Genomic DNA, 23,449 nt, shown 5'->3' with positions numbered 1-23,449 from the left:
ACAGAAATTTAAAGACCCAGAATTTACACACTCAAATCAGGCCATAATCTGACCCACAAAGGCAAACCCTTAAGCTGCACATTGCCCTGTGATTTTTCTCCCCTTCAATAACTGCTTCTGACACTAAAAGAATTTAAGAAAACCCCAGAATCACAGAGCTGAATCTTCTAGCTCTCTACCCTCACTGTGCAGATGAAATATCACACAATCCATACCCCGCTCCCAAAAACAAAATAATAGCTGAAACCAGAATAGAACTAGAGAGTCGGCAACATAAAAACTAATCAGAAAGTAAATACAAGTAGCCATCAGAGATAAGCCACCTGGAGAAAAGGAAACCAGTCCTGCTTTTTAAGAATTTTATTTTTTCTAATTTTGTGTTAATTTCCCATAGCACCTTGGCAATGTTGAAAACAAAAATACAAATACAACGATGTACTCATTATAACATAATATGCATGAGCATGTGTCACACCATTTGCCGGGTGGGGGGGGGAGGGGAAGTGCAGTTTTGACAAGAACAAACCTAAGCAATGGACAAGAGAAGCCAGATAACTGGTTCTGACTCCCAACATTTAAGAGATATCACTCACACCTGAATCAGGCAAAAAACAAAAAACAAAACCTAATAATGATGTGGGTTGTTTCTTACACTAATCAGTGTTTTGTGCTTCAAAACTGAAAATAAAACCATTTCGTTGTATACACAGCCTGTTGATATCTCACTTGTACTTTCAGGAACCCTCTACTCAACAATTCACAGCTTTTAAAAATAAAATTGAAACTATTTAATAATTAGGTGGAATTTAAAAAAGAATACACTCTCAACTTGAAAACAAATTCTTTCAACTTCTTAAAATGTCCTCAATTAATGAGGACTGAAATGTCTATGTATCTTCTTGAAATCTCAGACTAAATTAGCATACACCAAAAAGCCCAAAGTTAAATTAATGGCCACCAAATTGTAAGGAAATATAAAAACTTAGGAAAGAACACCATACATTGTAGTTAAGAATTTACAAAAACTCCTCTTTCGCATTTTACCTTTTCTGTAAAAACAAAACAGTACTTTTAAAATATGGTTAATATACATGGCCAACATAAATAAGACTTAACCCCAGTGCTGCTCAACTGTATCAAAGTAAAACCAATGGACATTTAAGCCAAAAGACTAAATATGTAAGGCCATAACTAATAAAACTATAAAGTGTTCAGTAACTTTTAAATACTAGTCTCTGCTCCAGCAGATGCTAATACTCCCTCATTACACCTTCTCCAAAGCCAACCTGGTATTTCAAAAGAAAAAGGAATGTACAGCAATATTCAAGATACCTTAATTTTAGAAACCAAAAATAAATAAATCTGCATGTCGTCTGATCACATGCAAACTGAGCACATAAGAACAATAAAACCATATCACTGAAAGATCTTATCTTCTTCCAAAATCCAGTTGAAAAAAATTTAGATGGATCATTCCTTTGAATGCCAGTGTCTATATTTGCAAAAATGAAATTACTCAGATTAAAGACAGGCCTAGATACCATGAAAACCTTAATTATCTGGATAGAAAATGGAGGCAGGTTTTGCCATATCTCTATCTATATACCTTCTCTGTGAAGTGCAAGGTGATGAACTTGTGTGACTCTTGTTCTCATGCGTTTAAGAAGTATGGCAGAAGATCACAACCATACACTCAAGATCATTTGTATCTACTTTTACCCTCCAACAACCCAAGGACACGTTAAGTCATAAGGATGAAGAGAAAAACTTGACATTTAAATTCCTCCTTCTAAAGAACCAAATAAATAGTTAAACTACAATGAATGCCTGACCCTCAACAGTTACAGAGTAATGCTGGACAAAAAAGCCATCAGTTTCACACAACTCACAGGCATCATTTAGATACAAACCTTAAATCTGATATAATAAAATAAACGCTAAATACATATTGTGAATATATATATTATATATACACACACACACACACACACACACACACACACATTATTCTTCCCTATACATCCCATCAAAATGAGAACTATTAGCTGTAATGAGGCAAATTAACTGAAAAACATTATATTTAATATGAAATTTTAAAATGGTCATGCCTTTAAGTTTCTACTTTCAATAACACCTTCTGGGAAAAAGCAAGAACACACTTGCTTTCTTGAAAAAGAACTCTTTTCTTGTGTATCAATTAGAACATTTAGTTTTTAGAAGTTGGGTAGACTAACAGCAAGTCATACAAGGATACAAGTAATATAGGCCTATTTCTGTGACACATTGTAAAAAAAAAAAAAGTACTGTTTCATCTAAGTGCAATAATTAAGTTTATAATCCTTACCAAGCGATTTTTGTAAAATGTTTATTCTCTTAAATCCAATACATTCACAGAGTGTTAACACTTTAAACGTTTATCATTTCCACCAGCTGCAGCATTATCTAAGTAAACCAAAATAAGCACTTTTATCATAGATGTAGTCAGTGATTATTAATACTTTTTTTTTTTAAAGGACCTAAACTTCCCCCAAATTTCAGCACAGGTAGTTTTATGGTATGTTTCATTTAGTAGAAAATAGTGTGTAGAAATGAATAGTTTCAAACTGCTTAAATATATTATATCATGTTATCAATCCACCAAATCAAAAGCAATTGCCAAGCTGAATAATAAGTTACAAAGAAATGATAATTCTGGCTTGTACAGAAATGTGCGGTGTTTTCAAAGCTCTGAACAGTTACCTACTAATACAAATCTCCAAAGCTTAACTTAGAGTTGGAAGATGAGTTTCACAGTAATGTAATTTTAACCCTCATTTACATTCATTTTAATATATTACTAAGATGTTTACTCTATGTCACAATGGTGCTTTCCAGTGTTCACAATTTACAGTTTCAATTTGTACATATGTAATTCACTAACATAAGGGACAGTTATTACTATCACAAACTATCCCTAAAAAGAAAACAAAACCCCACCTTACATAGAACTCTGAAAATGGTATGACTTAAAACAGATTAATGCAACATGGTTTTTAATTTTTTAGCCATTTTCTAAACACCAGCATGTAAACTTGCCTATTTAATGTGAGAGCTACAACTTTATCCACTAAGAAATTATATGTTAATTTTAACTATCTTTCTAACCTTAACTCAAAAATTTTGTGACTTGCTGGTTCTGTTTCTGTGAATTCCAAACTGCTTTTTTTTTTTTTTTTTTGAGAAAGGGAAAGAAGGAAGGTGATAAATACATTGTAAACAGAAAAAGTTGTCCCCAAATTAAACCTTTAAAAAGAAATTTCTTTTTACATCTATACTATTTAACACTTTAAGAGTCAGCTACAATGTTTCATCTTTAACACTAACACAAATAAATTACTGTAGGGTCAGTCTGCCCTATCATTCTGGGATCTAAAGTTCTAAATACATGACCAGAAGAGTAAAATACTTTAATGTTCAAGTCAGAAATTTCGAACAGTTATATGATTTGACTAGACTGAGCGAGGCAGCTAGAAACATACAATTCTGTAGGTGATTGGTTATTTTGCTTTTGGGGGTGGATAGTCAAAGAACAGAGTAATGAAGAAAGTAACAAAAAAAAAAAGAAATCGTTTCCTATTTTAGGGGGGGAAGAAGAATCACAGGGCAGCTTAAACCTCTGAGCTCCATTTGACCCACCCCCTCAGATATAACACAAAATTTTAATTTTTCAAATAACCCCCATTCTTTCCTTGAGTATCAAACTGATTGGTAGTCACATCCCCAAGTACAATCAGAGTTTAACAGCTTGTTGAATGAAATATTAGTAAGATCAAAAAGACAGACTAAATTTCAAACTGGAAAAAAAAAAAAATCTACTCAAGTATTACATTCAGTTTTCAAATCATTTACTAACATGACAACAGATTTGGCTTCAATCATACTTGCACACACTCACACCACAACAGTCACCCCAGCCACTGATCTGTTTTGCAACACAAGGCCATATAGGCAGAAATGGCATTCTCCAAGCCAAACTTTAAATAGATTAAAAAAAGTAATTTCTAATTTTACAGAAATGTTTCTTCAAAAAATATTTTCTCTCACTCCCTCATCTCCTATACTGAAGGATGTATAATGTGTTTTACTCCCAAGCTAAATCTGAACCCTCAAAATTGATTCCAGGCAGAAGATCTCTGCAAATTAAAATCAAAAACAAAAATAGAAAAATTATATTTTTATATATGTATACATATATATATATATATATTTATACTGATTGGAATCCTCCAGCATTTTAAAATCACTTTCGAGATGAATTTTGGGATTCTATAGCTCACAACTCCAAAATCCATAATGATTTAAGGATGTACTTTCTCTTGTTTCCTTCCTGGCCACGCCCTCCCCTCCAAAACAGTTCAATATAGCCAGGCTCAAGTTTAATGGGAAGAGAGAGAAGTTTTTGAACAGTTTTTTTGTTTTTGTTTACTTTGGTGATCTGGGTGGCACGTATTGCTCTTTGCCATTACGTCGAGTCACTCCCTGAGGTATAGCCCTATGGCCAAACTGGCGTCTCTGTTCCCTGATTTTTCCAGCTGCTCCCCTGGGAATGGCATTGCCTCGGAAGCCAGAGTAATCCTTACTAGCCCTTGCTTCTGGCTTCTCATGTTGTTTCTCGAAGGACTTCTCAGGAGCTCCATTCTCTTCATTTTTGGTGGGAGATACTGCATTGGAGCGAAGTTCTCTCAGTGGCTGTACAAGAACTGGAGATGGCTCTTTAGGGGGCTTCTGGCACACTTCAGCATAACTTAGCTTCCGAGGTTCCTTTGAAGTAAAGATAAGAAACAAAAACATTTATGGTACATATTCTCTAAATAATAAAGTACAAAAAGAATAGTGTTAAGCACAAGAAATCAGTAAGTTATCTTGTAGGAAAGGGCACTAGGCAGTCTCTTATACACTGCTATTAAAGTGTACAGGTACAATCTTTAAAAATAAAATTTGTTGAATGTAATTAAAAAGTCTTAGCAATTTATGTATGATATAATAATTTCACTTGAGATATTTATTTGAAGGATATACAAGTCAGCAATGTTTATAATGATGCAAAAAAACCTAGAAACCTAAATGGCTAACAAGGAAGAACAGATTAAATTAATAATGGTACATCCACATGACGAAATAAAATGGTTCCATTCTCTCTTCCCTGACTACAAAGAACCATAAGAGAGATACCACAAGAATCTCAGCAGAGCAGTTGGAAATCAATAATATAAACTCTTAATTACCTCATCTGAAAAGGAGGAGAATAGGGATGCTGTGAGAATGGGCTAAAGCATAAAAGAAGTCTTTAGTACTGGTCCTAGCATATAGTAGGCATTTCATAAGTGGTAGGTGCTATTCTATTATTATTATCGTTATTATTAAAAGCCAAGATAAAATGTTCTTAACCTAGAAAAAAGAAAGAGCTGTACCAAAAATGCACTAGTTATATCAATGAATGAAAGACTTATAGGTAAATTCTGTGGCTTTTTTTCCCCTGCTTTTCTATACCTTTCAAATTATAAAAACAATTCTGGAAATTGAATAAAAATGGCAGTGGCTCCTCATGGGTTTCATAGAATTGTTAAGCATTATACAAAAAAGAATTTCAAGAGGCTCAAAGCCTCTATACCCTGGCCCAAAAAAAGGTACAGTCATCAATAATGAGAAGGAAGCTTCACTTAACCACAATCTGATTGGAAATAAAGCAATCAAAAGAAACAGAATAAACAGTAATTTCTTCATTCCCTCAACAAGGCTAAAATTTCCAATTTCTTCAGAGTGACTTTAAATTCCTTTTTTGATGCGGGCAACCAGCCCCAATTGGGCTATTTCCAAATGACTCTGCTCTAGCAAAGAGTTATGCGAAAAACAAAATTTCCCATTATTTAACCTATTGTTTTATTCTCGCTAAACTAAATTCATCAAGTTACCTGTAGGGCCACAGCTACAGCTGCACTTATGTTACTATTACACGGTGAAGCAGTATTTGTTCTCAATGGCTTTGCAGTACTCGGGGAAGAAACTGGTATAGTTGTCTGGTTGGGAACATCTTTCTGAACAGCAGAATCCTCTAGATCCTTTTCTTGCTGAGTTGTGCTATGGGAAAAAGAACTTGACATTAGGCTTAGTATAGAGCACAAAGAAACACCTGAGAAATGATCAGAAGAAAAAGTAATCTTAATATGAAAGATCATCTACTTTGAGATTGTACCTTAATACAGAAAGCTCAGCTGTACATGGAGGACTGGTGCTCATACTGAGTTGCTGGGCAGAGGTGCAGTCTGTCTGTTCATCCTCTGCAGTCACTGGGCAACTAACTCTCAACTCTTCCTTATCCTTAAAGTGGAAACATATTTCAAAATTGAACTTATATAGATACTTCTCCAAAGAAGATAAACAAATGGCCAATAAGCACATGCATGAAAAGCTCAACATAACTGTCCATTAGGGAAATGCAAATCAAACCCACAATGAGAAACCGTTTCACACTCACTAGGATAGCTATAATCAGTAAGACAGACAATAATCAATGTTAGTGATGGTAGTAGATATTGGGACTCTCATACATTGAGGGTGGAAATGTAAAATGATGCAGCCACTTTGTAAAAACAGTCTGGCAGCTCCTCAAAAAGTTAAATATAGAGTTACCATATGACCCAGCAATTCTGCTTAGTTATAAACCCAAGAGGAAACATGTCTATACAAAAACTTATACACAAATGTTCACAATAACATTATTCATAAGAGCCAAAAAGTGAGAACAAGCTAAATATTCAGCTGGTGAGTGGATAAACAAAATGTGGTGTAACTATCCAGTGGAATATTATTGCACAATGAAAGGAATGAAGTACTGATACACACTACGACAAAGAATGACCCTTGAGGACATTACGCTAAGTGAAATAAGACAGTCACAAAAAGACAAATACTGTTTGATTCCACTTATATGAGATACCTAGAGTAGTCAAATTCAGAGACAAAGCAGAATGGTGGTTGCCAGGGGCTGAGAGAAGTGGGGGAATGTGAGCTATTTAATGGGTAAACCATTTTTGTTTTGCAAGATAAAAACAGTTCTGGAGACTGGCTGCACAACAATGTGAATGCATTTAACACTACTTAACTGTACACACTTAACATGATTAAGATGATAAATTTTATGTTACGTGCATTTTACCACAAGTAAAAAAACGAATATCAAGAAAGAGGTTCTCTTTCTTGCCCAGCTAATGTTGGAATAGCTTGCAGTGTCCTGTGAAGTATGCTGGAAGGAAAATCTATCAACAGTATACATTTATTAAGGACCTACTATGTGTCCACATTTTGCTAAGTACTGTGAAATGCAAAAATAGAATATAACTAGTGCCTCGATCCTAAAAGTGTAATTGGAGAGAGTAAAAAAAAAAAAAAAAAAAAAAAAAAAAGAAAGAGCCCTAGAAATTAAAATCGACTGACACAATAAAAATTTCAATAGGTTTTTAGGGGTATGGGATTAAAATGTTTTAAAATTTCAATAGGTTTAAAAGGTAACATTCAGGATAACTTTGTAGAAAATATAGACAGGTACAAAGATAAAAATTAGAAAAGCCAAACAAGAAAATCAGAGGTTCAACATACAAGGTCCAATATCAAATTAAGTGTTCATCCCATATTTGTGGGTTGGAATTATAAGAAGTACACTTTATTATTATTCTTTAAAAATATATATGTGGGGACTTCCCTGGTGGCGCAGTGGTTAAGAATCCGCCTGCCAATGCAGGGCACATGGGTTCGAGCCCTGGTCCGGGAAGATCCCACATACTGTGGAGCAACTAAGCCCGTGCACCACAACTACTGAGCCTGCGTGCCTAGAGCCCATGCTGTGCAACAAGAGAAGCCACTACGATAAGAAGGCTGCACACCTCAATGAAGAATAGCCCCCGCTTGCCGCAACTAGAGAAAGCCTGTGCGCAGCAACCAAGACCCAATGCTGCCATAAACAAACAAACAAATAAATGTGTCTATGTATCATACCTCACCAAATCTGAGAAGCCATCAACTTTAAAACACACCATTATTTTATATAAGAAAAAACACTGCCACTAGAACTACAATAGTTTTTAAATTATAAGACAGCCTGACTTTCGTGGGGAAAATGTAATAATAATATATATATTTTTTAAAAAAGGTCTAAGAAGTGGTGAAACATTACAAAATTGCATAATTTTTTTAACAAGGGAAGATAGTGAAATACCTTCAAAATTCTGAAGGAAAATGATTTCTAATAGAGAATTCTACAGAGATAAGCTACTGATCAAGTGTGAGAACAGAAGAACATTTCAGAATGCAAGATCTCAAGAAATTTATACTAAAAACCTTATACAGGAAGCCTGGGAAGATGTGACCCACCATAATTTGGGAAAGTCAAACAAGAGTAAGAAAAAGAAGGGATCCACCAAAGAAGAGTAAAGAAAATTCCCAGGATGACAGTGAAGTCCCAGGAACACAGCTGTGCAGAGTATAAGAAAGGAGACATAATAACAATATACCATAAGCCTCAGTTATGGAAAAAAATGATGCAATATTGAGGTGTGACATACAAATGATGGCATGACCTAGTCTAACTGGCAGTGTCTTTTACTTTCTTAGTGATACCAAAATAATGGGGCATCTTGTAATTGATGGCAGCATAGATATGATGAAGTACAATATACTGAGAGGATGAGAAAAGCATATTGGTTTAAGAGAGCTAAACCCTTAGCTTCTAGAATGTAAAGTTAATAGACAACGTCTAAAACTGAAAAATCTAAGAAGGAGCAGTATAAACATGTTAATTAGATATACAGGGATAAATGTCAGGAGAAAAAGCCAGAGTTGAAAGTGGTAGCAGGGGACTACTATTTTTCATTATAAGCCTAGATATACTATGTACATGTACTCTTGAAAATGAAGCTGAATTAGAAACAAAAGGTTTTGTTTTGTGGGACATGAGGATTTAGCATATAAAGAGGTCTACACTTAAAAAAACATTGTAGGATGGGTTATCCCAACCTTTTGACATCAACTCTCCATTTATTTGGAAGACTGAGTTTACCAGAGTAGCTTAGAATTCATTTGCGTTATCACTTAATTATCGATATATGCACTTAAGTGGAAATGACACTTTCCATTCAGCTTTCATAAATTAGTTCTACCAAGCTGGGTTGACTGATACAAAGACAGGCAAAGGTGAAGAAACATTTTATTGACCTTGTGTAGCTTTATCACAAATCTTCTCATAATACTCAGAGTATGCTAAAAACCCATGAATAAACACTATGATAGAAATAAACATTGAGTGCAAATAAAATTTTAAATAACCCTGAAAACAAAGGCAAAAGATTGGTCCCATAAGATAAAGATTGGATGCTTCAGTGTTTACCTTTTCTTTGCAGACACCTTTAACAACATCAGACATCCTACTCTCCAAAACAAGTTCACCTGGCGTTCTTGATGAACTTCCAGGTAAAGGAGGAAAATTTGAGGCTAATAAGTCAAACTTTGGTGTTGGAGCCTTTGCTTCAGCTGTTGAAGGATGGGGTCTCTAAAAGACACAAATCAAAAAACAGGTTACATGCTCATCTCATTCTCTAATCCTGCACCACAGAAGCTGAAAGCTCTAAGAAACAAACAAACCAAACACCACCTAATGAAGAGAACTGTTCCCCTATAAATTCCTGGATTCTCATTTTAGTTGAGTTCTCATTAGTATTGATCAATCTGACCTATCTTTAGTCAGCTCCTTCTATTGGTTCTTTTGCAAACTCTGCCACACTCTTTAAACCTTCTAATCAATTTCCACTATTCTTTGCTTTCTAAATTTGCTATACCCTCTTCCATAACAAAAATAAACACAAAAACCCCTACACTCTCTAAATTTGCCATCATCTTTTCTCCTTTTATAGTCTCAAGGGAAAACAATATCCTTCCTTGAAAATCATCTTTCTCCTCCACCCACCACTCTCTATAGCCTCTGACAAGCCTCTCACCTGTATCTTCTTCTCTACTCCCTCACCACACCACTAAAATTGCTCTGACAAGTCACCAATGCCTTCTTCCACAATGCAAAATCTGACAGACTTTTTTTCCCCTGACCTCACTCTAGCATTTGGCATGGTAAACATTCTTTGCTGTGGGAGCTCATTCTTCCGTTAGCTTCTGATACCTCCTCTCCTTCATTCTCAGATCTGACAAGCACGTGCTCTTCTCCCCCGACCACCGCTTTGGATGGTTTTGGTTTCTATATGATTGCCACTCTTTCTCCCTTTCCATACTCTCCCTGTGTGATATCCATTATCCACAGCTTCAACTACTACCTATGTGCAAACAACTCTTAAAACAATCTTTTTCACTTTTTGGTGAATTTTTGGCTGCACAACTCTGAAAATTTACCAAAACTCACTAGGTTGTACGCTTTAAATATTTTCAGACCAGATCTTTGCCTGAAACCCAGATATCAATTTGCCTATTAGCTATCTCCACTTGGATCTCTTGGATACTTCAAACAACAAAATGAATAATCACATTTTTCAGCCCCACAGCTACTATGTTCCTCAAGTTCCATTCTCGGCCCCTTTTAAAATCACTTACTCTACTGAGAGTCCCCTGCATGACCTCATCTACTCTTGTAACTTTAATTACTACATGTAAGCTTAAAAATCCTAAACTGTACCTCTAGCTAAGATCTCCTTACTGCACAAGGGTACCCCCACCCTGCCCTTTGTACTAAGAAGCATGCCGGTCTCCTGTTTCTTCAGTCCTAATCTTCAATCCTCAAACCAGGTATTTTCAACATATTAAACAGACCTCTAACCTAATCTCTCCTCTCCTCAATTGTTCAGGGCCACTTGAGGATTCACATAGACTGCTACAATGGTATCCTAAAAAAGGTGTTGCCTAAAGTCTCAAGGCTGCCATGGTACAGAAAGCTATAAATGAAAAACCAACACTTTTAAAAGGTTCACAGTTTGCCCCAAGGACTATTCTTTGTGTTATAATGCAATATTTTTCTTCTTTGAAAATTTGTACCTTTTCACTGCTTAAACATGTGGTATCTGTATACTTATATGTATATTATATGTACACTACATAGTATACTATTATATATGTATATAATTCACTACTTATACATGTAAAGTAAGTATTATATTTCACATTTATGATATAAATGTAAATTCCAGGCAGAGTTTTCTTCAGACCTCCATGTCTTCCTATACTATTTTTATTCCTCAACTCCTTTTGACCACAGTTAAGAAATGGCAAACATTCACCATGAACAAACCACACACACACACAAAAATATGAATAATTTGAAGCTAGGTAAGTGAGGATTCAAATAAGAACCTGCCTAGAACTATAAAAAAATTTTTAAAAATCTCGAAGTGGTTTTACAGGATTGGCAAATATAAGAATCAGCACTAAGTAACAATTAATAATAGTAACAATTAATAAATAGTATAACAGTTTCCAACAGAGCTTTAAAAGTGAATCACATATGCTACCAGACTGGCAAAAAATCATATACCTTGTAAGGCTTATGGATAAACAAACTTTTTTTCACAGAGTGAAAATCAGCACAACCCCTATAGAAAGCCATTAGGCAGCAACTTACTGAACTGTGACTCAGAAATCCCACTTCTAGGGATTCTCCTTCAGATAACTACTGCACACATAGGAATTGATGGTTATATGAGGTTATCACTGCACTGTTTGTGATAGCATTGTAAAATCAAAAGATTGAAACTCTTTAAATTTCCATTAATAAAGCAATAATTAAACTTTCCATGGAATATTTTCATATATTTTATTTTAAACCATGTGAACAGATTAGGTATTCAAGTAATATTTTTTAAAAGTGAGCAACACAGGTCAAAGCTCTAACTATACGTGTGCTTTAAGGGTGAGGGGTAGTGGTGATGGTGGATATTTCAGGGTCAAGAACAACCTCTAATTATAATCAACATTATAATCAATAAAACAAAAACCCAGAAAGGTACACCAGAAGTCAACGCCATAGTAAATCACAGAAGAAAAAAAAAAATTGAACGTATGTAATTAAAGATTTAAAAAAAAAAAAAACTTACTGGGATCCTTTCATCTTCCCGACGTCTTCGACCTCTGAAGAGAGTTCTCCTTTTAACAATGACAAAAGGGAGTGGGGGTGGGGAAGCAGGTGGGAGGGACAACTCATAAGTTTCTTCAAATGTATACATTCTATCAAAGATGGGTGAACTTCTATTTTAAGTATCTATATTTATATTTAATAATAAATCTCCTTTATTATTAAAAGATATATTTTCTTCTGAAGAGATCCTGAGCTAATCTACCAAAAACTTCGCCTACTACCACCACTACCACTAAGTAAGCTGGGCCCATTTTTATTAGCAGTGCTCCCTCCAAATCAGAAGCATATTAGGGTTCATTTTTTTTGTTTTGTTTAGGAAGGGTAGATAACATATAACCCCATTCCCACAGTTTAGATGTTGCTAGAAATTAAAACTATGATGCAGATGGAATCTTATCTTTCTAAGCTAATCTTTCCTTAGTGAACTGTAAAGAACTTCAGAATAACTTTTATAAACCTCTGACTCAGAGCTATATGGGCATTCTGAATTTAATTATGAAAAACTAGTAACACATATTACATGAATAAAGTATTTATTTAGCATAACTATATACCAATAATTAAATTTAAAAATCACTAGATCGTGGTGTTCAAACATTCATATTATGATTAAAGAATTTTCATATACCTTATTTCCATATTTATTACCATATTTCCTTACCTGCCCCTACCGTAGTCCCCATTCTGTTCCATCTGCAAAGTGGGAGTCTCTTTTGGAAGGTAGCTTTGCTCCTGGTGCCCTGTTACTGTAGGGTTATGTCGTTCAGTTGGAAAGTTCCTTGAACCAGATCTGTTCAATGGTCCATCCCCCAATGACACAGAGCCCTCTGTTGAGTGTTCTGAACCACTTGACCTAAAATGAGGCTTCACACTATAAGAAATATAAGACAATATATGTGAAAGGATAAATTAAAATGGAAAATATTTTCTCTTAATGGTAGAGACTCTTAACAGGCCAAGTTAAAAATTGCCTTCTGCTGTATTCTGATTTTCCATAAACTGGGCTGGACACAGAAGCATTGTGTTGTAAAAATGTAAACCCTTTAATGTCTCAGACGTATTATTTTTAAAAGACAAAGAATTTTTACATTAAAAAAAGCTGTTTGGAGAGATTTGGGAGGTCCAAAGTTCTTCAAGATAAGGCTACTTCTACCCCCAAATTTAGGATATAACTAGGATTTTAGCTAATTTCTTTAACACAAACTGCAGTTCTGACACATCTAAATTAGCCAGGCTGGAAGCTTATTGAGTCTATGCCATACATTCTCAATGGAGCAACAATACCCCCAAAGCGAGTAAGAACTGGCATACATTACATAAATAGATATACAATAATCTCTAGTATTAAATTTTCATATGGAGGAATTGGGGGAAAAGTCTAAAAAAACTCTTTAGGGGACTGATAATTTTTTTTAAAAGTAAGGAACAGTGGAATATATTAAAATCCCAGCTTCCTACTAAGCATCCCTCTCCAAATGAAATCAGTTGTTCAAAGATCCAACAAAGGGCTTCCCTGGTGGCGCAGTGGTTGAGATTCCACCTGCCAATGCAGGGGTCACGGGTTTGCGCCCTGGTCCGGGAAGATCCCACATGCCGCGGAGCGGCTGGGCCCGTGAGCCATGGTCACTGAGCTTGCGTGTCCACAGCCTGTGCTCCGCAACGGGAGAGGCCGCGACAGTGAGAGGCCAGGGACCGGAAAAAAAAAAAAAAAAAAATCCAACAAAGATGAGTGACCAAAAAACTAGGAAAATATAACGCAACTAATAGCCTGGCATGACTTCATGAATTAAGGTATGGAATCTGGTAAAAAACAAAAAAACAAACCAAACCAAAGACAAACAAAGCAAAACAAAACAAAAACAAAAACCACCTACATCTAACAAAAGTAGCTTTCATCTTGGATGATGGGTATAAGTACCCAACTCTCTTAACAATTTGTAAGCAGATGAAGCTAGGGTATGGTAAAGGAGAGAGGATGCAGTTTAATCAATAGTGAAAACATCTAAAGTAAGCCCAAGAAACTGAGGACCCTGGCTTTACAGGAGATTAAAAAAGGAAGTATTAGATTTCTATTTAGCCCCTTGCTTGCAGTTTATATACTCCATTTTTTTACAGTCTATTTTCATAGTTACAAATTTATAATATTAGTAACACACTGTAAATTCCTGGTTCTTTGAATAGGGATTTTAAACCTCATAATTATGAACAATTAAACATTAATTCCAATAGCATCTCCAGCTATCCTACTAGCTCTTTAGAGAGTATAACAAATTAGATTACTACTACTAAAACTTAAACATAAAAATTAGGCTATAATGTTGGGCTAAGTCTCATATACAATACTTTTCCAGATAATTACTTATGCATTACAAAATAGTTTCTGAATAGCAATGAAATTTACAGTATGTCAACTAACACAAACTAATTTACATTATCCATCATATCTGAAAATGACCTCATGAGGTAGATATTGCTGTTTATGTATCTGTTCAGAAACTATCACTCACTGAAATTCTCTCATTGCATTTCAATACACCCAGTAAACAAGTTATTAGGTTTAACAGCCCTCAGATCTCATAATCTTACCCTTCACAGAGAGGGACTTAACAATCGCAGTCTTGGCAAAAGAAAAAAGGATGATGAAAGAAAGAAGTGATAAAAGATGTAAAGGAAGAAGGAAAGTGACAGAAAGATAAAGTATGAAAGGTAGAAAATTGCCCAGACTTCTGAAAGTTAGTCCTATTCTCTCTAAGTAGGTCTAGTGATCATCACTGGGCTGTTTTGTTACAAGGTTAATGTAATAAACTGCTCTTGACTGATAACTTAAATAAACAAAAATAAAGGCCTGGCAGTGGTCACTTCTTAGAAGTAAGAAGGAAGCAAGGATTTGGGTTGGTGGTCAAAAGGCTCTAGTTCATCTGCAATATCTGTATTTTTATAAGGAAGTATTCATGTATTATTTCTGTGACTAAAAATTAACAACAACCTGTACTGGTCAAACAAACGCAAAAAATTGTACACAAGTAGTTTTGAATAACAAGCAAAATTATACTAAACCTATCCTGTATCTTCAAAACCAGATATATATCCTTATAAGCAAGAATGACTTGGGACTTCCCTAGTGGCGCAGTGGTTAAGACCCCGCGCTCCCAATGCAGGGGGCTTAGTATCGATCCCTCCTCAGGGAACTGGATCCCACATGCACGCCGCAACTAAGGCACCCACCTCCTGCAACCAAGGAGCCCACCTCCCAAAACTAAGACCGGGTCCATCCATCCATCCATCCATTCAACCAACCAACCAACCAAATAAGTAAATAAATAAATATATATTTTTTAAAAAAGCAAGAATGACTTCAGTGTCATTCTTGGCTTTCTTATTGTATTTTTACCTCTTATTGTATTTTTATCTCTTTTTTTACCTCTTGAAAGCACAGCAGTGCTTTCAAGTGACAATAAAGGAATACCATAAGCCCACATAATGTATTTTTAAGTCAAGCATTCGCAAACACCAATACTTTTTGTTGTTACTAAAAATTGTTTTTAGTCTCTTATAAGCAAGACGTCTACTTCACATAGATGTAACTGTTTAAAGCAAAATTCACCTCTTCAAAGAAATGTGAAATCAACAGATACATATTTTTACAAAGCTACTATTTCTAATCATGAGAAATCTGTACCTCCTCACAAGGGAAGTTATAAACTGTCATTTGTATTAACTCAATTATTATTATTATTATTTTGGGGGGTTCGCGGGCCTCTCACTGTTGTGGCCTCTCCCGTTGTGGAGCACAGGCTCCGGATGTGCAGGCCCAGCGGCCGTGGCTCACAGGCCTAGCTGCTCCGCGGCATGTGGGATCTTCCCAGACCGGGGCACGAACCCGTTTCCCCTGCATCGGCAGGCAGACTCTCAACCACTGCGCCACCAGGGAAGCCCATTAACTCAATTATTTTTAAGAAAAAAACTTTACTAGCTATAGTAGAAGAAAAGAAAATGTATTAATCTCAGGTCTGCTGATGATAAAAAGCCATGTAACCCTAGCAAGGTATTTATCCTCTTCAACTTTCACTTTCTTCAATTCATCTGTAAAATGAATTAAAACTATATCATAACAAAGGTCTTTCCAGATTTAAACATCACTGTCTCTGTGTGCACATGGAAATTAAATAATCTTTTTGGAACAACAGGATGGAGGTTAGAGGACAGTGTGTGTTTTTAAAGCTCACTGTACTTCTACTCATATGTCCTAGCAATACTTGAATTTTGCTGTTATTACTGTATCACCAAACTAAGGGTCATCTACAAGAACACAAGTAATCTTTTGTTTATAAAGAATCCTTCATTCTTACAATATGAAGAGTTCTCATTCGAAACTTCATAAAGCAATTAAGAATGTGTATATGTAGTAAAATTTTCTGTACACTTAAAAATGATCTTCAGGGAATCCCCTGGCAGTCCAGTGGTTAGGACTTGGTGCTTTCACTGCTGTGGGCCCGGGGTTTGATCTGGGGAACTTAGTCAGGGAACTAAAATCCCACAGGCCTCAAGGCAGGGAAAAAAAAAAAAAAAAGATATTCAAATGCTTTAACCAATTGTGTCAGTTAAAGTGAGTACATGGCTTCCCTGGTGGTGCAGTGGTTAAGAATCCTCCTGCCAATGCAGGGGACACGGGTTCGTGCCCCGGTCTGGGAAGATCCCACACGCCGCAGAGCAACTAAGCCTGTGCTCCACAACTACTGAGCCCGAGTGCCACAATTACTGAAGCCTGCGCGCCTAGAGCCCGTGCTCTGCAACAAGAGAAGCCACTCAATGAGAAGCCTGTGCACCACAACAAAGAGTAGTCCCCGTTTGCCGCAACTAGAGAAAGCGTGCGCACAGCAACTGAAGACCCAACACAGCCAAAAATAAAATAACTTAAATAAATAAATTTAAAAATAAATAAATTCCAGCTATTGTTTTTTATCTTACCGATTTTTTTGGAATGGTCGACCCATATTCACAGCAGCAGCAGCAGCATTTGTTTTATAAGATCCTGGTGAATTAAAGCCATTCACAAAACTACCATTGGGAAAAGGAGCCTAAAAGAAAATTTTAATGTTTAAAAGCTATTCATAGTAAAGACAAAAATCTGTGTGAAGGTCATAAGAAACTTCTGATGAACTAATCTAGCATCAATTTCTTTGATAAGCCAAAAATAATTTTAAACATTTGCAATACTCACTCCAAGTTATCACTTGAATTACATAACAAGGAACAACTGGTTCAACACTTAATAAAGAATATTTCTCTCTGAAAAAGTTTCACAAAACTAAAATCATTTTAAATCATTCAGGATTTTTCCAGTCTATTAATTTACCCAGCAACATTTAAAGAATAAAATGATAGGAACCAATAGCTCAACTCTTAGACTTAGTCATATGCATATATTTGATATGGGGGATTAAATATCCTTATCACCATTTAAAAGCCAGAAAGTAACCAATATCAACACAAAACAAAATAAAACATGAACTCTAATTCTAGCTGATTTCTTCAAATTTCAGCTTCAGTGAAAAAATTTTATTAATCTGTAAGGATCTCACTTACCAGTGGTGTTTCAAAGTAAGGTGTGGGATTTGGAGACCAAGACTGAGGCACAATACTATAAACAGAGTACTGTTGGTGAGGATTATATACAGGCTGCATAAAGACCGGTGAGGCATACTGTGCTTGAGTTTGAATGGGCGGACTATACATACTAGAATCCATTAATCGATAACCATTCTTAGCAAAAAACGTATTGATGGCTTTTATCCTTGCCTAGAAGCAAGAACACAAAGGATATAATCACAAAGGATAGTGTATATTTTCACAAATATATTTAATTTACATTTGGAACATATTTTCCATGACGTTATTTCCATGTACTATAGAGTTAGTAGAGCAAAAGAAATGATTGATAGCTGTACTTTTTAAAACTTTTACATGGCAAATACAATTAATACAATAAACAAAGTAAAACCACGAATGTCAAAATATTAAAACTAACTGCAACTTATCACAAGGGGGAAAAAGAAAGGCAAATGGCCCTTATATGAAAAGATGCTAGACCTTGCTCATAAGAGAAATGCAATTAAAATGGGATTATCATTTCTCACTTATAAAATTGGAAAAAGTCTAAAAATTTGACAACATGCTCTATTGATAAGGCTGTGGCAAAACAGGTACTCTGATACATTGATGATGGGCATTCAAAACAACATAACCATTAAAAAGGAAAATTCAGCAATGTCTTCCAAAATATCACACATGCATATTATCATATTCTTATCAACCCCACTTCTAGGAAACTTTACCGCATATACACAGACCAAAAAGAGGTTTTTTTAAAAATGATGCATATGGCTATTCACTGACACTTACTATGATAGGAAGTGGGGGGACATGGCGGGTGAGGGGGCTCAGACCCACATCTCTCCCAAACACACGCTCACACACACGAAACAACCCAACAGTCCATCAATAATTGAAAACAACATGGTATATCCACACAATTATCAGATGTAAGAAAAAACAAAAAAAGAAAGAAACCTGAGGAACTGCTCTAAATATTATAATGAAGTGATTTCCAGAAAATACTATTAAAAAAAAAAAAGAGGCAATGCAAGGAGAAAGGTATGTATAGTAAGGTGTTGTTTAGATAAGTTAGATGTGGATATGAAGATATACTTGCATCCACACACACAGACACGTGAATATGAATTTAATATACTGCTTTAGATATTTTACTTTTAAGCCATGCACACATTGAATAAAATTTTAAAAACTCAGTTTGTAAAAGTTCAATGTAAAATGAACCTAAATGTGTATCCAACTAAAGGAATAACACAGAGAAACTCTAAATGACTTTGAACCATAATAAAAATCAACTGTTATGAACGTTCTTTAGGAACAAACCACAAGGCAAAGTACAGCAAAAAAAAGTCTTAATTTGTTTTCAGAATTATATTACTATTGGTATTGTTATTCTGAGACTTCTGTCTGTGATTTTGGATATAGCAAATCATAAATTATATTGGGGTCACTGACATCTGAGATTTTCACGTGGGAGGAGAGATGCAGACAGCAACTGAAGAAGTAAAAACCATGTAGCCTGAATTTAAATCGAAAGCATCGATATAAACTCATGATATATATTGTCATTAAAAAAAAAGTATTTAATAGCTCTGTTCAAAGAAAAGGCTTAGAAATAACAACCAATTAGTCAGAAGCACTCCTTGTGCCTAACCAGTGGACTGCAAAACATTACTTTCCCATAAAAGTAACATGGCAACTCCAGAGCCTTTTGACACAAAATGTACAAGAGTCTGGAACATCTTGTCACAGTAGAGAGCAAGGAACATTGAAAATTACCATTACAAAAGGACTCAAAGAGGCCATACTTCATCAGTAAGGACAATGAACACACCAAATATGTTTAAATATTCAAAACCAAAAAATATCTGAATGGTCGTTTTTGAAGGTTGTGAGGGAACCAACACATTATTTTGAAAACTGGTAGTAAAAGCTAGAACCAAGCATTTATCACACATTGCATACACGAGCTGTACCTCAGGGTAATGAAGATGAAGGAAAGCTTTTCTTTATGGAAGTGTTTCATATAATAAATGGAAAAAAGATAGCACAAAAATAGTACCACTTTGCAACCATTAACAAATCAATATATCTAGTCAATGATCAGCAGCAGCTAGTATAAGAGAGACACACAAAGACATATACTACACATTTTTGTTCTCTTTGCTGCTCCAAAATAAAATCTAATTCTGATTAACCTCTAGATCTAGCTACCAATTTGCATGAAATACAGAGGTCAGAGGATCGTGTTAAACTACACTCAAGAATATAACTTGGGAGTTCCCTGGTGGCACAGTGGTTAAGAATCCGCCGGCCAATGCAGGGGACACGGGTTCGTGCCCTGGTCCTGGAAGATCCCACATGCTGTGGAACAACTAAGCCCATGCACCACAGCTACTGAGCCTGTGCTCTAGAGCCTGCGAGCCACAACTACTGAAGCCCATGCACCGCAACAAGAGAAACCACGGTAATGAGAAGCCCGCGCACTGCAACGAAGAGTAGCCCCCACTCACTGCAACTAGAGAAACTCCACACGCAGCAATGAAGACCCAATGCAGCCAAAAATAAATAAATTTATATTAAAAAAAACTTATTAAAAAAAGAGCACGTTTTTAAAACAAAAAAAGAATATAACTAGCCAATTCAAAAGTGGGCAGAGAACTTGAATAGGTATTTCTCTAAAGAAGATATATAAATGGCCAATAAGCAGGTGAAGAGATGCTCAACATCACTAATCATTGAAGAAATGCAATTAAAACCACAGAGATATCACATCACATTCATTAAAAGAGCTACTATCAAGAAACAGAACACAGCCAAATGTTGGAGAGGATGTGGAGAAACTGGAACCCTTGTGCACTGTTGGTGGGAATATAAAATGGTATAGCCATTGTGGAAAACAGTATGGAGGTCCCTCGAAAAATTAAAAATAGCATTACCATATGACCCAGCAATTCCACTTCTGGGTATATATGCAAAAGAACTGAAAGCAGAATCTTGAAGAGAAATCTATATACTGATGTTCATAGCAGCCTTATTCACAAAAGCTAAAATGTGGAAACAAACCCAAGTGTCCATCAACAGATAAATGGATAAACAAATTGTTGTATATACATACAATGGATTATTCAGCCTTAGAAAAGAGGGAAATTCTGCAATATGCTACATGGATGAACCTTGAAGACACCATATTAAAGTGAAATAAGCAAGTCACAAGGAGACAAATACTATATGATTCCATTTATATGAGGTAAATGGTCAAAAATCAAAGAAAGTATGGGCTGAAGGAGGGGAAAGTGGAGAGTTACTGTTTAATAGGCAGAGTTTCAGTTTTACAAGAAGAAAAGAGTTATGAGAATGGATGGTGGTGATGGCTGCACAACAATGTGAATGTGTTTAATATCACGGCACTGATAAATGAAATTAAAAATTTAAATGGTTAAGATGGTAAATTTTATGTATGTGTATTTTAACACAATAAAAAAACACATAGCTAACAAAATGTATAATGTGAGAAACTTTGTAAGACAAATAACAGTGATTTCAAAAACATACTTCCAAAAGTAAAACTAAAGAGGTAGAGGACAAAATCATAAATTGTATTTTATATTTTTTATTATTATTATTTTGCCGCTCCCCACGGCTTGTGGGATATTAGTTCCCTGACCAGGGATCGAACCCGGGGCCCCAGCAGGGAGAAAGCCGGGGCTGAACCACTGGACCACCAGGCAATTCCCCAAATCATAAATTTTAAGAAAGAAAAAAGGTGACTCAGGAAAATGTGAACAGTGCCTGATGTTTAAGAAATTATTGTTTATTTTTCAGAAAGTGTGATAGTAGTGTGGCTGTTTTTTTTAATCCCTTTGTTTTAGAGATACCAGTATTAGTTTATTTACATACAGATGAAATTAAGTTTCAAATTTGCTTCAAAATACCTGGGGACATCGGGAAGTAGGTGGGATTAAGATGAAACAAGAAGAGCCATGCTCTACTAATTAATCTATTAAAACCAAATAAATATGCTATGGATAAAAGGGAAATAATGTTCTTAAAGACTGAATAAAAGGGGAAATCTCAGCAGAGAAGGAATATATTGTTTAAAATGGAAATGCTAGAACCCAACTTGAAGATGAATTCAAGTCCACAGACAGTATCCAATCTGAAGAAGAAAGATGGAAGAAAAACAGAATCGCAGTGAATCAAGCAGTCCTACATCTGTGTAACTGAAGTCTCAGAAGGAGAGGAGAAAGTGAGGCAGAAAATTTTTTGAAAAACTATAGGTTGAAATTCCCCCAATTTGGTGAAAAACATCAATTTACAAACAGTAAGTTCAGAACACCCCAAGCAGTATAAATAGAAAACCATAGCTAGACACATTAGAGTCAACCTACTGAAAATCAAAGAGAAAACAAAACAAAAAATATCTTGGCGGCAGGCGGAGGAAAACAACATGTATTACAAGAATGACTCACTAGAAAGAACAGAAGCCAGAAAACAATGCAATCTTAAAAGAAGGAAAAAAATTAAAACTATCAACCCAGAATTCTGTATCCATGTACATGTATCAATGTACAGAATTCTGTACCCATCAAAAATGAGTGTGAAATACAAGACAGCTTTGGATGAGGAAAAACTAAGAAAATTCATCCCTGGTGGGCACTGTTAAATAACATCAAAGGAAGTTCTTTAGCCTGAAAGGAACTAATACCAGGTAGAATTGATCTACAGAGGAAGAGCAATAAAAAATGCGTTCTTGGGCTTCCCTGGTAGCGCAGTGGTTGAGAGTCTGCCTGCCAATGCAGGGGACACGGGTTTGTGCCCCGGTCCGGGAGGACCCCACATGCTGCAGAGCGGCTGGGCCCGTGAGCCACGGCTGCTGAGCCTGCGTGTCCAGAGCCTGTGCTCTGTAACCGGAGAGGCCACAGCAGTGAGAGGCCCGTGTACCGCAAAAAAAAAAAAAAAAAAAAAAAAAAAGCGTTCTTGCTTATTTACAAGAGAAACAAGATAAAATGTGAAGCAACTTATTAGCACACACAATAAATGTTTCATTGGACTCCTTCACAAGCATATCTCTAGGCCAAAGTCTGCAAGGACCCTTGACCTTGGATGACCACTGCACAAGAGTGAGAGCTCTCCCAAATTATCATGGGTGATTTTTATTAATCTTTGAATCATGAACACTATAACTTTCCAATTAATTGGGCACAAAGATATCATAATAAAATATAGCCCTGTGGTATCATAATAGCTTTTATAACTATTTTAAATTTTTGTGAAAAACGTAAATAACTAAGATTCAGAGGAAAACACATGCAAAAGCATCTTTACATAAAATAGATAAAATCTAAGAAAAACGATAGGTCTAAATTGGAGTTTAAGCATTTAAAGCCATTTTATTAAAAAAAATTGTCAGAATCTAATTTCACATCAGATTTTAAACTACTTTAAAATAAATAACTCTCCATTAAAAAATCTTTCTTAGGTTAAGAACAGAATTACTAATATTTATATTTTGTATTTGTATATGCTTTACTATAAAACAGAAATCAATATGTATTAAATTAATTTACTTCATCAAAGAGCAAGTAGTAAAGAAATCATGTTAATATGCTGCAAGGAATGTTTACATTCAATACAATATGCTTTATGGATTCAGGAAAGAGATTCTGTATTAGG

At 35.5% G+C, this 23,449-nt stretch overlaps 1 protein-coding gene across 6 annotated transcripts in view; it reads right to left on the bottom strand.

The window, feature by feature from the left end:
- Positions 1-3,862: 3,862 nt before the first annotated feature.
- Positions 3,863-23,449, bottom strand: part of LARP4 (La ribonucleoprotein 4) — a 62,532-nt gene continuing 42,945 nt past the window's right edge. For 2 of the 6 annotated variants that reach the window (XM_007452294.1, XM_007452296.1), the window contains exons 9-16: positions 17,747-17,959; positions 17,129-17,238; positions 12,822-13,031; positions 12,120-12,168; positions 9,419-9,580; positions 6,233-6,357; positions 5,952-6,117; positions 3,872-4,800 (exon numbers count right to left, since the gene is read on the bottom strand). In XM_007452294.1, the coding sequence (XP_007452356.1) occupies positions 4,462-4,800; positions 5,952-6,117; positions 6,233-6,357; positions 9,419-9,580; positions 12,120-12,168; positions 12,822-13,031; positions 17,129-17,238; positions 17,747-17,959 (1,374 nt within the window). In that variant the 3' untranslated portion in view covers positions 3,872-4,461. Of the gene's footprint in view, positions 4,801-5,951; positions 6,118-6,232; positions 6,358-9,418; positions 9,581-12,119; positions 12,169-12,821; positions 13,032-17,128; positions 17,239-17,746; positions 17,960-23,449 lie in introns of all 6 variants that reach the window. The other 4 variants (XM_007452295.1, XM_007452297.1, XM_007452298.1 and 1 more) reach the window with 4 other exon arrangements.

The sequence above is a fragment of the Lipotes vexillifer genome, unplaced genomic scaffold, assembly GCF_000442215.2.
Source record: "Lipotes vexillifer unplaced genomic scaffold, Lipotes_vexillifer_v1.1 scaffold422, whole genome shotgun sequence".
NCBI classification, from domain to species: Eukaryota; Metazoa; Chordata; class Mammalia; order Artiodactyla; family Lipotidae; genus Lipotes; species Lipotes vexillifer.
Note: the sequence above shows the minus strand (reverse complement) of the source record. Positions and strands in the feature narration are given on the sequence as shown.